The sequence below is a fragment of the Hevea brasiliensis genome, chromosome 2 (genome assembly GCF_030052815.1).
Source record: "Hevea brasiliensis isolate MT/VB/25A 57/8 chromosome 2, ASM3005281v1, whole genome shotgun sequence".
Lineage (NCBI taxonomy): Eukaryota > Viridiplantae > Streptophyta > Magnoliopsida > Malpighiales > Euphorbiaceae > Hevea > Hevea brasiliensis.
In genome coordinates, this window is record NC_079494.1 from 95,805,296 (window position 1) to 95,822,625 (window position 17,330).

General features: G+C 35.0%; 1 protein-coding gene and 1 non-coding gene across 2 annotated transcripts in view; one reads left to right on the forward strand and one right to left on the reverse strand.

Annotated features, from left to right (window-relative positions):
• LOC131173788 (methylenetetrahydrofolate reductase (NADH) 2-like) overlaps window positions 1–11,787 on the reverse strand; it is a 52,115-nt gene extending 40,328 nt beyond the window's left edge. The window contains exons 1-3 of the mRNA XM_058136115.1: window positions 11,652–11,787; window positions 11,373–11,546; window positions 9,974–10,147 (exon numbers count right to left, since the gene is read on the reverse strand). Of these exons, the coding sequence (XP_057992098.1) occupies window positions 9,974–10,147; window positions 11,373–11,546; window positions 11,652–11,720 (417 nt within the window). The 5' untranslated portion in view covers window positions 11,721–11,787. The remainder of the gene's footprint in view (window positions 1–9,973; window positions 10,148–11,372; window positions 11,547–11,651) is intronic.
• On the forward strand, window positions 3,405–3,511 carry LOC131178183 (small nucleolar RNA R71). Its single transcript, XR_009147315.1, has one exon. It is a non-coding gene; the product is annotated as a small nucleolar RNA R71 (small nucleolar RNA).
• Window positions 11,788–17,330: the final 5,543 nt, after the last annotated feature.

The window sequence follows — 17,330 nt, forward strand, 5'->3', positions numbered from 1 at the left end:
ATCGGAAGACAAAAAGAATAAGACAAATTCCAATAACCGTCGTCGAATCGAGCGAGGTAGTTAAAGCGTGGCGGCGAGATCTCCACCGCACGCCTAAGAATCGCCCGCAATCTTGACAGTGCGGGGTATGTCATGTGATCCTGTACATCCCAATCTCCACCGTTGATCTCACTTGTAAGGATGAATCCGAACCCTTGGATCAAAAGAGAAGATGACAATACCAGCGTTTTCACTCTTAGCCCTCGGATCGTTCGGACAAGAGGATTCAAGACCGTCCAGTTAAAAGAGGAAAAGGACAAATATTCGAGAAGCGATCTCACCATTCGTTTTGATTCTCTTTAATTCCTGAACATCCGATCATGTACTTCAAAATCTTGACCCTCCATCTCCTCAAAATAAATCGACCCTTCATGGGGAGCACCCGATTCCTATAAATACTGCATGAAAAAGCTGTTCAGGGCGGACAAAAAATATAGGCAAGAGGTGCTATTATCGTGGAGGAACTCGAAACTTCATTCGGTTTGTTACTCTGCTGTTTTGTAGTGATTAAAAGGACTTTTGAAACTAGTTTTCAGGAGTGTTTTCTTGAAAAAGATTTTGAATATTGGAACTCTACATTTCCAGTTTGTTCATTATCTGGTCATACTCTCATCATCTCTGCTTTCCTTTCCTCTGTTCAAGCTCAACTTCCTTTCACCTGGTTCTTACCCGGTTACCTTTTAGCTAAAGCATCTCTCGGTTTCACGACAGACATCAACTCTCAGGCTGATCAATCCGCCATCTTCATCACTATTTACCACTTCACAGTTATTTCAATATATTTGGCTCCTCACAGGTAAGAGTTCACACTCATTTACGTTTGTTTCCTGCACTTCCTTTGTTCTTCATACATCTGCAACTTTCTTCAAGGTTATTTTGTACAAGAGAACCCAAGAGAAAATATTGTTATAAGAGTTCACGTTACTGTTTTATTAAGTGTCTACGTTTATTTCCCGCATTTTCCTTGTTCTTCTTACATCTGGACCATTTCTGCACAAGCAATCCCAAAGAAAGTCACTCTCAAATCATTTTTTTTTAGTGATCAGTTCATTTTATTGATCTCCGTCATTTCGAAAACCAGTTTCTAACTCTTTGTAGTATGTAAATGGTTGGGTAAACGTAGGTAGCTGCAACTTAGAGGTCTCCTTTAAAGAGGACACGAATAACACGTCGGGAAGATAGCCGAACTATTAGGCCGGCGTAGCGACAATTCGACAAAGATGTCATGAAATGGAATAAGACCAAAGTAAACGAAGCAGTGGATCGGTCATTAATAGATATTGGTAAAATGACTACATGAAAAGGTCAGTGAATCAAGTCTAGTGTTCCCCGTTCAGCCACAGGATATCCATAAACCTTATCCCCGGCATTTTTGAAGGTCAGAATTCTTAGTTTTAGGTTCTTAAGACCCGTAGCTGTGGTTAAATTTTTAAAGGTCGAAAAAGTCTTTGTCCGAGTCTCATCAAAATAGAAGGGGTCGGAAGAGTCCTTATCTTATCCTTGCCTAAAAGTTTTAAGTCAACTCTTAAAGGAGATCGGAGGAGGGTTCTTATCCGGTCTCCCTTCAAAATTTTGATAAACATTAAGTAGGGATCGGAAGAGAGTTCTTATCCGGTCTCAACTCAAAACATTAACGAATAACTCTAAAGGAGATCGGAGGAGGGTTCTTATCCGGTCTCCTCTCAAAATTTTAATAAATAACTTAAAAGAGATCGGAGGAGGATTCTTATCTGGTCTCCCTTCAAAATTTTAATAAACATTAAATAGGGATCGGAGGAGAGTTCTTATCCGGTCTCAACCTCAAATTTTAATAAACATCTAAAAGAGATCGGAGGAGAGTTCTTATCCGGTCTCATCCTCAAAACTTCAAATAAATAACCTAAAAGAGACCGGAGGAGAGTTCTTATCCGGTCTCCCCTCAAAACTTTAATAAATAACTTAAAAGAGGTCGGAGGAGAGTTCTTATCCGATTCTCACACTCGTTCACTAAGGTTGTCTCATTTACTTGTGTATCTGGGTAATCCTAATTAGTGAAAAACCAAATATTCCTCTTACCAAAAGGATTAACATTCCCGTTCAAGCCCTTCTAACTAATTTATAAAGGACGCAAAATTAAACCTACTTACCCTTATTAAGGGACGAGGTGGGGTGCCTAACACCTTCCCCACCCGTTTACGGACCCCGAACCTAGAATCTCTGTCTTGAAGTGGTTTCATTCTTTATTTATCTTCTCAAATGGTTTTCTTTAGTTCCCCTCAAAACTAAGGTGGCGACTCCTCACTCTTTCCCACTTCGGTGAGTGATCGTCCGGGCGACCGCAAAATCCCATTGCGACAGGAAGGGTGGGCTTGTAGGGTTCAGGTGGGATGTATGGTTTCTCTCCCTCATCTTGCTCACTTTTGCTTTCTTCTTCTTTTTCATTTTTCTTACTCTCAACTGAATTTTCTTCTTTTGTGCTCTCTTTTTCTTCTCTCTTGTTTTCACTCTCTTGACCAACTTTTTTACCACTTCTCAAGGTCACAACCTTACATTGTTCATGAGGGTTTTGTGGTTGGCTAGGTAGTTTCCCATAGGAAATGCTTCCCGATGAGCTTGCTTGTTGCGCCAATTGAGTCTCCAACATGCGGTTGTGGACTTGTAATTGATCCATGGTTTGTCTCATGTGTTGCATTTCTTCCTCCAATTTGCTATTCATCTTGCTTTGTTCAGCAAAAAATTTCTCCATCATGCTTTCCAAGGTTGGCTTCGGTTCATGAGGTGGAAGGGATTGTTGTGCTCTTGCTTGATATCCAGGTGGTGGTTGCCTTGTGGGCTGAAATTGAGGCTGAAATTGAGGCTTGTTCTGCTGCATAAACTGCTAGTTATGAGCATAATTTGAGCTTTGGCCTTGTTGAGCAAAAGTTGCTTGTGGTCTCCATGTTGAGTTGTTCACATTAGAGTAAGCATTTCCCATAGGTTTCTGTTGATAACCTCCTGCATAAGCAGCTTGTTCTTGCAAATAATCATCACCATAAGAAGAGTAATCAACTCCACAACTTTGGGTTCCATCTGTGTAGGCAACTTGTTGCATAGTTGTAGGAGTTGAGGTTGTTGCCTTTGTGCAAAAATCACTAAGAAGTTGAGTCAACTGGTCAAATCTTGCATTCATGTAGTTAACTGAGTCAAGTTCATAAATCCCAGCCTTCTTTGGCTCAAGTGCTCTAGGATTTCCCCATAAATGGGTATTATGAGCAATCTTCTCTAATAGATCATAGCATTCTTCACTTGTCATTCTCATGAAATCTCCTCCTGCTTGTGAATCAATTGTGTTTCTTATGGCTGGAGTAACTCTGGTGTAGAAATTCTGAACAATCATCCATTTGGGTATTTCATGATGAGGACATTGCCTTTCAAGCTCCTTAAATCTCATCCAAGATTCATACAAAGTTTCATCATCTCTTGGCTTAAAAGCTACCATCAAATTCCTCAAATGAGTGGTCTTCCCAGGTGGGAAAAATTGAGATAGAAAAGATTGAGATAGCTGCTCCCAAGTAGCTATAATAGCTTGTGGAAGCGAGTCATACCACTCCAATGCTGAATCCCGAAGAGAGAATGGAAATAAGGTGAGCCGAATCACTTCATCAGAAACTCCAGGCTGCCTTCGTGTACCACATATCATCAAAAATTTCTTCAAATGAGAATGAGGATTTTCAAGTGGACTACCTCCAAATTGTGAATTCTGAACCATTTGAATAAGACCAGTCTTTAACTCAAATTGATTAGCTCTAATAATAGTTCTGTTATCTCTCACATCAGCACATCTAGGAAAAGCATAATCTAACATGGATCTTCTTTGAGGATCATTTTGATTAACCACTTCATTTTGCCGATTTTGCTCATTTCCTCCATTGTTTCCACCAATAGCTCTATTTTGATTCTCCATATTTTCAATTGTCTCCTCTTGCTCAAATATTTGTTGTTCTTCTTTTTCTGCTTCCTTTCTTCTCTTGTATTCCTTTTTGTTGGCTCGACAGAATTTTTCAATTTCAGGATTGAACAACAATTCAGTATCACTTGTGCTTTTCGATCGTCTCATAAACAAGAAAAGTACCTGAAAAACACAAGGAGTAGTAGTGAAAATAAAAGAAAATAAAAATTCTAATTAGCTTAAAACAATTAAATTCCAACTTAAAAACAAACAATTCCCCGGCAACGGCGCCAAAAACTTGATACGGTGTTTGTCTGCAAGTGCACGGGTCACAGTAGTATAGTTTTAAAAAAATGATATCGATCCCACAGGGAATTGTGCTTAAATTGGAAATAAAAGTATAAGCTAATTAGAGTGATAAAATTTAAAGATGTAAAATGAAATTTGGAATTAAAATTGGTATTTGAGGAATTAAAACTAAATCAAACAATTAACTAAAATTAATTAAACTAGATTACCAAAAATTAATTTGAAATTTCTATTTATGAAATTTTGAAAGGAATTAAATCTAAATTCAATAAAAAATAAAGTGATTCTAGAGATTGGATTTTCCATATTGTTTGCATGTGGTTTATCCCTAATTTAGCCAAACACATGAGAATTGCAATTTTGAGGGAAATCAATTCTTAAATTTTTGAAACCTTTTTCAAGCATTTCAAAGTTGGTTTTCATTAAATCAAACCCTGTTTTCACGGTATTTCAAACCTAACAAAAACCCAATTAATGCTCTAATTGATTTTTGGAAAGTTCCCCTTAATCCTCTTAGCTTATTTCTAACACCAAGAAAATAAAGTTTATTGTAAGATTATCTATCCCTAATATTCACTTTTCAGTCCATCTATTAAGGATTAAAGCTTAACTTAATGAGGGCCCATTCATCAAGCAAGGCAACAAGCTCACAAGCAATAAATCAAAATATAACAAATCCCATTTAAATGGCTAAATCAGTTCAAAACCACAATACAAATCAATATTTACAAACCCATCTCTAGAATCTCAATCAACTACTCACTATTCATAGTTTTAAGACAAACCCAAATGTATAAATGAAGAAATAATGGAAATGTAAGCTAAAGGGTAGAAAAACCCAGAAAAATGCAGAAGGATCTGCTGTAGAAAAATGTAGAAACGTGATCCTTGCTGCTGCTGGAAAAATGTAGAACGTGCTCCCTCCTTCTCTCTTTCTAATCTTGCCAAAAATGCCTCCCTTGCTCTCTATGGAAAGAAAATGATAAAATGAGACTTTATATAGGTGAGGGGACTGCCCTAGAATGGGTAAAAGGGGGAAGGTTCCAGAGAAAGTGAGATAAAAAGCTGGAGTAACGGAAATGCCATGTCAACCATTTCCAGTAAAATTGACATAAGCCGAGTCAGTTGTGTCGCGGGTTGTGTTTCGGGTTGTGTCGCTCTCGGCGTGAATATCTGACGATCGACACAACTTGCGACATAAGCTAATTCGGTTGTGCTGCAGGTTGTGTTGCTCTCGGCCATTTTTTTACTCAACTTCAAAAATTTTTACAATTCGACTATAATCTCCTCCAAATGGCCACTCTGATCAAAATACATCAAATTTCTCCAGATTTAACCTACAAAACAAATAAATTCCAAAAATTAAACTAAGAAATGTGAAAATTGTAAAATTGACTAAATATATACTAATATCTAAAATAATAGCTATGAATAAGGGTAAATTATGTGCAAAAATTATACCTAAATGATGATATAAAATGCATGCATCAATGAACGGCAGCTCGTCCACGGGAATGTTTTCTCTCCCTGAAGAATGTGTTCGTCTTGAGGGTGCCGCTTGACCACGGGCTGGAACGGAGGACGTAGGAGGTTCAGATCGCCCGCTCGGTCCGACCACCTCAACTTCATCTGACGACCATGAGACGTGAACGGAAGGGGGGCTCGCCGCTCTCTGACCCTCGGCGCCTCTCATTTTCAAAGAAAAGAGAAAATTTAAGCTAAAAGAAAGATCAAAACCCTTACCGGAGTGTGATTGGTGTCGGAAGAACTTGAAAAAATGAGAGGATTTTGGAATTGCTCGCGAGAGGCTAAAAATGACATAAGGGAGCAACTGGCTGACCCATCCCCTATTTATACCTGTCTGAGCATTTAATGCTCATGGTGTCCCAAGCGGCGCATCGGTTAGCGGGATTCGCTAGCTTTTTCTGACACGTCTCACGAATATTCTGGAAATTCCATAATTGAGTAAGGAGAGATCGACTGGTTAAAGACCGGCAGATTAAGGTGGTTGTTTAGAATTACAGATTGGCTAAGGGCTATTCAGTTAGGAATCGGATCGGATGGACACATCAAAGATCGGAAAATAACCAATATAATGATAAAATGATAATTGTCAAAATAAAATTTTATTTCCAAAAGGTCAGATTACATCATTTGGGCGATCTCTAGAGATTGAATTACATTAAAGGTCAGATTACATCATTTAGGCGATCTCTAGAGATCGGCAGTACATTCTATCTAGTGAAGGCCTATGTCAAAGCCTAGTCTCGTGGTTGAATCAAAAGATGTGTTTAATGAGGAGACCGGCCATCGACATCGGATAGATGTACAGCTCAGATGGGGAGACTATGACTCTCATGAGGATGAGAGAGGTCATCGTCAATGTTATCGCTTGGAACTGAGCCGCTGTCGGGACACCTAATGTGGTGGGAAGCCAAATGAACTTCGAAGGGCAGTCACCAAAGATCGGAGGGAAATTAGCAGTATTCTCGCCCGAAATCGGTTCACCGATTATATCGGTCGACCGATTTGAGGTCAACACGATCAATATTCTCGATCTGGGTCGGTAAATTAGTCCGGTTCTCTCACTGTCATTAGAGGTGGCCATAGTGATTTTTTGATCACCGGGGTCATAAATTTTCAGTCGATAAACAGGGTAAACAGTCGGAAAAAGACCAAAAACAGCTATCATGGCTGGGATTGTTACCGGAGCGGCTAGAACATGAAAAGTGAGAAAGAAAGAGGAGAAAATCAAATGCAGAAGGGTTTCCCGCTGAAGGTATATATAGAGAAGACCTGAGCATTTATTGCTAGCAAAAAACGAAGCGGACACCTAGTAAATCGAAGGAATAAATGCTTTGACTGAACTGGGCCCGATAAAGGAGAAGACTGGAGTGGGGGAGATCGGAAGAGGGGGGACGGCATGAGAGATCGGAAAAGGATCATATTAATAAGATCAGAAGGGATGGGAGATCGGAAAGCAAAGAGAGAATAAGACAACTTCCAATAATTGTCGTCATAATCAGAGCCGAGGTAGTTAAAGCGTTGCAGATGAGATCTCCACTGCACGCCTCATTTGCAGAATCGCCCACATTACTGACAGGTGTCAGAGTATGTCATGACTGTCCTATACATCCCAATCTCCATCGTTGATCTTACTTGTAAGGATAAGTCCGGAGCCCTTGGATCAAAGAAGAAGACGATAAGACCGGTGCTTTTTACTCCCAGCCCTTGGATCGCCCTTGACAAGAAAATTTTGAGCCGTCAGATTAAAAGAGAGAAAGGACAAATATTCTTAAAAGGATCTCAACCGTTCATTTTGATTCTCTTTGATTCCCAAGCATCAGATCATGTCCTTTAAAATCCAAACCTTTCATTTCCCTCAAAGGAAATCCTGACCCTTCATTGGGAGCACCCATTCCCTATAAATACCTGCATGAAAACTGTTGAAGGGGACGGAAAAAAAAAAAGGTGGTGATTATAGTGGAAAGGCTCTGAAAATTGATTCAACTTTGCTACTCTGCTATTTTTAAGCTTTCGAAATAGAAAAACTTCAGAAACCAGTTTTCTAAAGTATTTTCTTTGAAGGAGTGTTGGACGCTGAAACCCTTTATTTTCAGTTTGTTCATTGCTCTGCGATACTCTCTTAGTTTCAGTTCTGTTTTCATCATCTTTATATTTACTCTTATTTTACAAGCTCAATCTCATTTAAGCCCGGCTATAGTAATTTTGGTCTCAACTGCATTTTAACTTGGCACTCTTCATTACAAGGCAAGCATTAGTCCCCAGTCTATTAGCACGCAGCTCTACTATATTTGTGACTCCACATTCAGTTCGATAGATCCAACTCCCTACAGGTAAGTGTCCGGACCGTCGTTTTACCAAGCACTAGTTTTTTTTTACATTTATTTTCTTTGTTTTCATACTCGTAATTTTCGTTAAGTTTATGTTATGTTAAAAACCCCACGAAGGTGGTTATCTTCCTGAGTTTCCTTTTTGTTCATCCGCACATGTTATTTATCTTTTTCTTAGCCTTTATTACCTTCAAACGTGGGTGTTTTGGTCTCGAGTAACGTATAGGTAGTTTGGTGAAATGTTGGTAGCTGTATCTTAACACGAAAGTTTCTTCAAAATAATAAGAGTTTGGATAGTGAATCAGAGGAGAATTATGAAGTCGGACCACTAGACTAGCTCAGAAGATAACTGGGCATAGTGGGGGATCAAAGTAAGGTCGGATCCCGGACTAGCAAACAAAAGAGATCAAATATTGCGCGTCGAAAAGTACTGATAAGGTGATCACATAGGAGATCGGTAAGATTCAGTCTAGCACCCTTTCCTTAGTTATAAGGTGCCAATGGGATAAGAGAAAGCCTTGTTCGGGTCCCCGGCGTCTTGGAATGCAAGGACCCTTAGTCTAAGGTTCTTATGATACGTAACTGTAATCAAATTTTAAAAGGTCAGAAAAGTCCTTACTCGACACTCATGCAAACAAAAGGAGATCGGAGGAGAATTATTATCCGATTCTCAACCGAAAGTTTTAATAAATATCTAAAAGAGATCGGATGAGAGTTCTTATCCGATTCTCAATCCCAATTGTAATCAAATATTTAAGAGAGATCGGAGGAGAGTTCTTATCCGATTCTCGATCTAAATTTTAATAAATACCTAAAAGAGATCGGAGGAGAGTTCTTATCCGATTTTCAATCCTAATTGTAATCAAATATTTAAAAGAGATCGGAGGAGAGTTCTTATCTGATTCTCAATCCCAATTGTAATCAAATATTTAAGAGAGATCGGAGGAGAGTTCTTATCCGATTCTCAATCTAAATTTTAATAAATACCTAAAAGAGATCGGAGGAGAGCTCTTATCCGATTTTCAATCCTAATTGTAATCAAATATTTAAAAGAGATCGGAGGAGAGTTCTTATCCGATTCTCTATCCCAATTGTAATCAAATACTTAAGAGAGATCGGAGGAGAGTTCTTATCCGATTCTCGATCTAAATTTTAATAAATACCTAAGAGAGATCGGAGGAGAGTTCTTATCCGATTCTCAATCCAAATTTTAAATATTAAAAGAGATCGGAGGGGAGTTCTTATCCGATTCTCAATCCCAATTATAATCAAATATTTAAAAGAGATCGGAGGAGAGTTCTTATCCGATTCTCTAATCAAATTTTAATAAATATACAGAGATCGGAGGAGAGTTCTTATCCGATTCTCAAATCAAATTTTACTGAATATACAGAGATCGGAGAAGAGTTCTTATCCGATTCTCAAAATCAAACTTAAATAAACACGCAAAGTAATCCCATAAACGAAAACCACAACACAACATCAATTCACTAAGGTTGTCTCATTTACTTATGTATCTGGGTAACCCTAAAAAAAACTAGTGATATTACTTAAATATTCCCTTTTGTCAAAGGGATTAACATCTTCATTCTAGCCCAACCCTCCTAGCTATCGATTTTAATTTATAAAGAGCATAATGTTAAATCTGCTTGCCCTCATAGAGGGACGAGGCGGGGTGCCTAACACCTTCCCCGCCCGTATACGGACCCCGGACATAGAATCTCTATTTTCGAAGTGGTTTCATTCAAATTTATTTTTACAAATGGTTTCGTTTAATTTCCCTCAAAATTAAAGTGGCGACTCCTCACTCTTTCCCACTTCGGTGAGTGTTCGTCCAGGCGATCACAAAATACCTTGCGACAACCATTAATATAGCCAGTGCTGATTTCTCCATGTTTAGAGTATAAAGATGCAATGTCTTAATGCCATAAACTAAAATCTTCTTGCACACTTCTGTTCCAAGGTGAATTCCATAGGCTCTGACTGCTTCCTCATTGTCCTTAGTAGGCTCCAATGCAGCAGTAACCTCAGCTGGTATCTACAATATGAAATTAAATGTAATCAATATTTATGTGGCAGAGCAACCAAAATTAATTTTGCATATGTAAAGCATTTTCTCCACAAACACAATCATCGTTGTTGAAGCCTATGGTACAGAAAATAAAAGCATGCACCCAGATGAAATAAACACACTTTTCCAGATGACAATGTAAAACTACTCCTAGGAGAAATATACAATAGAAAAAACAATCCAAATAGGAAAGAAAATGGCATAAACATTTAGCCTAGAAAATGGCATAAACATTTAACCTATTAACAAAAATTATTTGACCACTGTGCAATGACAACGAGATTGTAAGCACAGCCCAAGAGGACCATTCATATTTCATAAAAGTTCAAATGTAAACATCTTAAATTTATTGTTAATCAGTGGATATGCAACACTAATTGGACCCTACAATATGACAATACATGGAGGATGTTTAGTTAGGCTACTTTTAACTTTTGACTTAAAATATATTTTTTTAATTTATAAGTCAAATTAAAAAATAAGTATTGTTTGGTAAAATTACTTTAAAATAACTTTTAGATAGTCTAAGTGTCTAGTTAAAAGGTGCTTAAAAGTAATTTAATTAATTAAAATTACCAAAAAGGATATGTTATTAAGTGTTATAGCTATTAAAAAGAGGATAATGTTAATATTTTTAAAAAATATTAGGATAATATAATATTTTACTTAGTCAAGTCAAAGAGTAATTTTAAAATAAGTAAATAAACTATAAGTAAGGTATTTTTATTTATAACTCTTGACTTATTTTCAATAGCTTTTTTACTTATAAGTCAAACCAAACACTAAACTACATATAACTTTATACTTATATGTAGATTGGACTTATAAGTCAAACCAAATACTAAACTACATATAACTTTATACTTATATGTAGATTTGACTTATAAGTCAAACCAAACACTCTCATTATTATTGCCATAGGCTTTACAAATTACAAACTATTTTTTCCACTCCTAGCAAAATGCATCAAATTGCAAGAGCAAAAGACATTATGACTATCTTGTTTAATGATATTTATTCTCCAAGAAAAAGGGGCATTACTGAAAGAAATATGTGCATTAGATGTATCTATCCAATAATTGGCCAAGGTTCAAAGACAATTACTTGTCACTTAAATTTGTAATTGACAATGTACATATGTATCTTAGATGAGACTAGCATGGAAAAAATACCTGTATGGGGGAATGCATACCTTTGTTTTGCAAAAGCCAGTCATTCGTAAGAAGCCTTTGTAGTTATTAATGGGCATAATTCCAGGAACAATAGGACAATTAATCCCTATTTGGCGGCAGTCATTCACAAATTTGAGAAAAATATCAGTGTCATAGAACAGTTGAGTGATAATTAGATCAGCTCCAGCATCAACCTGTAAAAAATAAGCATGCCCAATAGCACAAAACAAAATATTTCTGAAATAAGATCCATGACCATGAAGATCATTTACTTACTAAAACTAGAAGTAAAAACACACCTTTCGCTTCAAATACTCGAGATCTTTCTGGTAATTCTCAGGTGTAGCCACCCCATCACTTCCGATCATATCCGGATGAGCCTCTGAGCGGAAAATAATAGAAGAGCACAAGGATATAATCTTTTGCGGGTAATGTAACAGTATAGGGCAAAGTAAGAAACCAAGGATAGCTTTCAGAACCTAGATAACCAGCGACAGTAATGCCAAAGTAGTCACCATATTTGGATCTGATATGTTTCACCTACAGAGACACAGCATCATCACTTCTAATCCCAACCAAAAACAATAACAAAAGCCCAATTTAGAAGAAAAAAATTAGGGTTTGCTCATGAAATGGTATATTAACCTTGAAATGGTCAATTAGTGACCATTTGAATGTGTGTGAGGAGGAATTGAAGTGATTAAGGATAATGGAGTTGAGTTTAGGCATGCTGCCCTTGGTGACTTGCAGGACTAGTTGTGAGTCTAGTAGGTTTAGGCAGCTATAAATGGAGTTGTATAGGTTCAATTGGTGCAAGGCCAATTAGACATGAAAATAGACACATAATGGCACAACTTTGGTAAAGAAACCCTGCCCAGAAAACCAAACCAAGTTGACCTAAAAATTACCCTAATCCGGGTGACCAATAGGCTGTCCCTGGAAAATGACCAAATGAACAGTGTTTATTCAAATGGTCATAACTCAGTGTAGGCAAGTTCAATTGATCTGAACTTTTACCAGTAGAAATCTGAGATATAGACTACAACTTTCATGAAGAACACAAATCCAAATTCTGACCATAACCTAGTCAAATTGCCAACCAAACTTAGGTCACCAAATCTGGCAGAACCAAATTGCCCAGAAATTTTGGGTACAGGTCAATCTGGCCAGTTATGATAAAATGACTATAACTTGAGCTACAAAACTCCAAATGGAGTGATTCAAAAAAAAGAAATGTAACTAGGCACAATAAGGAACAACTTTCATGAAGACAATTTTATCAAATTCCTACTGTACAAATGACCAATGGAACAGTAAACCTAGGGTATGAAATCTGAAAATTGTGAATAACTAACACTAAGCTTTGAAATGGTATTGGCAATCAATACCAACAACTTTAGAATGCAAAATGTGGTATCTTAGTGAACTTAGGTTCAATAAATTTATTATGTATTAAAAAGTTAACAATTTAAGTGAATAGTAATACAAAGACACAAAGTGTAAGAACTGAATTGGTAGAGGAAATTAAAGTATGAAATTTAGAATCCATGAAATGTTCATGGATTACTTGGAATAGAAATAGTAATTGGTGAATTTGAATGACTTAATGAATACCAAAAAAATCTTGAGAATAGGTAATTGAGACTTATACTCCCAACACCAATGGAATTCATAATATATTAGCAATACAACTTGAAGTATGAGATGTACTTTACATGAATATATTGTTAAATGTATAAATGAGATAAAAGTGTCATTTGGGATTTAGGTTCTCATCAAGGGAGAAAGGAAATATGTTTTGAATGTGAATGGTACATGAGATCAAATGAATGTGAATTGTAATTAGTATGAATATTTCGATGAATGCATAAATTACCTAGAAATGTGAAATTGGAAATTATGCTTCCACTGTAAATAAAATTAGAATGCTATAAAAATATAAATGAAAAATATAATGAAATGATGAAACATATAAACTCTTAATGGTACTATTGTGCCCATGTATTGCCTAGACACATGTGTCAGATTGGATAGTTTGGCATGCCAATAGGGTATTGTTATAGCAGTACTGCGAAATGCTTTATGCCTGTATTCATGGCTTTATGCCCGTATTCATGACTTTATGCCCACACTCATGGCTTAATGCCCGATTATGTGTTATCATGGCTTTTTAGCCATACTGACTGCATACGTGGTTGATGTTCTGCGTCCCATGGTATGACGGCCCGAGGGCACCACGGTGTCCAGTGCCAACAACCCGTTATCCAGTTTAGTCAGCCTGCCATAGGTTACTTGGGCAGTCTAATTTATTAAAATAAGTTATGAATATTAGCAATTAAAATTGCTAGAAAGTAAATAAATGAGAAGAAGTTCTAAAATAAATTAGATTAACTCCAAAATTTTGTTCGTTAGAATGATTTGAAGTAAATCAAACTAGTTCTAAAAATTTTAAATATTACGAAAAGATTGTAAACAACTTAGAAAGTATCAAGGAAGTGATAAAAAGACTAGTAGAAGAATTATAACTTAAATAATATTACAAATGTGACTTTCATAAGAATATAAGTATAAGTATAAATTTTAGATTTATTTGTACATTATATAAATGATTATTGTAAACTTATAAAAGAAGTGATTCTAGAGAGCAACATAAATGACGAAAGATATATTGTATGGAAAATTTCATATGAACCCAGTAAAATTCTTGAGTATAGAAAATATGCTCTAATTATTTTTACTTGTTATATTATTTCCTTGTTATATTATTGCACCACTAAGCAACAATGCTTAGCGCAATGGATTTGTTTCCTCGCGCAGGTACTGAAGTTAAAGCCAGCGAATACCAAACAGAGATTTTGGAGTTCTGATCTGCAGAGTGTTCAAGGTTGTCACCTCCTCAGCAATGCATGTAGATAGGGCCCACATAGATTATATTATGTATTTTGTACATTATAATTAGTTATTATTTGTAATATAAACCATGAATTGTATGTTGAAATATAGATTATGGAACTGTAATTAATTTGTAGATCATGTAAATTATGAATTTATGTAATCAGTCTGTAAATCATGTAAATTAATGAAACTTGAGAATTTATATATATAAATTGTGCATGAATGGAAATGCATGGAAATGAATATGAAATTGAGATATATGAATGAGATGTGAATTATGAGATGGTTATGAGCACAATTGATGATATTTTTATTGTAAAATATTATTGAAATTTTCCAACAGGTGAATAGTAAAACACGTTAAATGATAATAAAATAGAGGAAACTCCGTTAGTTTCTCCGTCGAAAAATAATCGATATTAAATATAACGAGAATAAAATTTTTAAAGAAATAAAGTAAGATAAGTTATGGTGCTTCAGCATCGAATGTAGCACACCTCGCTCGATTACACTGTAGTCGGGTGAGGGGTGTTACAATTAGCTATAAAAAAATTTTATTTATTATGAAATGATCTATAACATAAGAAAATGTGAAATAAAGCGATAAAAAGATTAGTAAAATAAATTTAACTTAAATAAATATTACAATTGTATCTTCTATAATACAATGAATATAAGTTTTAATATTTTAATTAATTTTGTATAATGTGTATTATTACTGTGAAATTAAGAGATAAGCACTTGTAAAGAAGAACAAATTAGAATAAAAGATAGTCAATATTAGAAGTTTCATGCGAAATATAATTAAATTTTAATTATCCAAATTACGTTTCATTTTTATCGTTATTTGTATAGTATTTCTTTGTTATATTATTGCACCACTAAGCAGAAATATTTAACGCGATGGATTGTTTCCTTCGCGCAAGTACTGAAGATAAAACCCAGTGGATATTAGACTGGGATTTTGAAGTTCGAATCTGCAGAAGTGTCTAAGGTTGTCACCTCCTCAGCAATGCATATAGATAAGGCCCATATAGATCATAATATTGTATTCTGTACATTTTAAATATTTCTTATGATGTAATATAAATTATGAAAATGTAATTAATATTTATGTGATGTAAATTAATAAATTGGCTAATTCATATGTAATTAATTTGTATATCATGTAAATTATGAATTTATATAATTAGTTTGTAAATCATGTAAATTAATGAAGATTGAGAATTTTTGTATATGAATTGAGCATGAATGAATTTGAATGGAAATGTATGGAAATGAATGTGAAATTGAAATATATAGATGATATTCGAAATGATGAGATGATTATGATGAGTATGAATGAGATTTTTATTGTAAAATATTATTAAAAATTTCAAGCAGGTGAATAGTGAAACACGCCAACTGGTAAAAAAATAGAGAAAACTCCGTTAGTTTTTCCTTTGGAAATATAATTTATTTTTAAAATATAACGAGGACAAATTATTAACGGAATAAAGTAAGATAAGACAGGGTGCTCCAGCACCGAGTGTGATATACCTTGCTTGGCTATACTGTAAACGGGTTAGGGGTGTCAAAAGGATTGTGCATGGTTCTTGAAGGTTTCAGATCAAATCGAAGAATTGTGCCAAACTAATCAAAACGATAATGAATCAAACATATTTTACAAATTTAGTTCGATTCTAGTTTTTCACTAAAAGCCAAACCGAAATTGTATTAAACTGAAACCTAATCGAGAATCAATTTCTTACTATATTTTTCCATATATATATATATATATATATATATATATATATATATATATATATATATATATATATATATATATATATATATTGTTAGATTTATGACTTAAAATTCTATTGAGATTTGGAGAGATATTTTTCTAATTTAAGTGGGAGAAATGTTCCTTAATAGTGTGGAGGAATATACACTCTTATTTTAGTGTTATTACATAATTGAGTACGACTCCTAATCAAATTAGGATTAACACTATAAATAGAAGTATTGTGGAGAGATTTTTTTAGCTTTCAGCCCATGGAGTGAGGGGGTTTGCTCACTACTGAGGAATGACTTTCAGGCCAAGGAAGAAAAGGCTTTTGTCATTGAGGAGAGTGGCACTTGTCGATTGCAATCCAAAGGATTAGTTACTGTTTGAAAGATCATTCTCTTTTGCCTAGATCATCTCTGAACACTGTGCCAAATCATCTTTGAACACTAAATTAATTATTACTCAGAAGATTATTTTCCTATGCTTAGAAAGTTTTTTTGGTCGTCCAAAATGAAAAAGGATAATTCTCCTTTACTCGGAAAAAGCATTAGTTTCTTTAGTTGTCTATGTTTATGATTTTTTTTTCTTTTATGAGAAAATTATATTGTACTTATCTTATGATGCTTATTAATGAATTGCTAAATTTTCTTAATAAAAATTATATAATTAAAAAATAACTAAAATGTATATTATATAATATAATATGTATTAATAACCAATTTTATAGCTTCTCCTAATTCAGGTATGAATTTTCATGAGAACAATTTGTAAAAAATTGTTTTACGAACCAAAACTTGAATTGAAACTGGAATCATTGTAATAAGAGCTAAATTGAATTATCGAAAAACTAAATTGGAATCGGATCAAAATTTCAGTTTGGTTTGGTTCCTAAGTAGATTTAGAATCAGAACTGGATCCACAAACCCTTGGTTGCTACTGTTACAGTTGAAATAAGACCTAAATAGGATACTTGCGCTTGAGCAAAAGAACATTTAGATTTTTAGTAATAAACTTTGAGCTTTCAACGAGGAAAATACCAAATGAAGATGGTGAATATGTCATGGCCTTGCTTGATTATAGATTAAAATTTCATCCAAGAAAACCAAGATGAATTTTGCTACGTATCCATGCACCTGCACTATATAAGGAGCATGTATTCCTGTGACAACATTTGTTGAAGTTTTGGCTCTAAAACTTCTTCAACTTTATGCTCTTCCTTCACCCTCTTCTTCAATTTTTGATCTTTAATTTCCTCTAGCCAGGATATTTTTCTAACATTCTAAATAAAAATTTGTTTTAAATGACCTTTTAA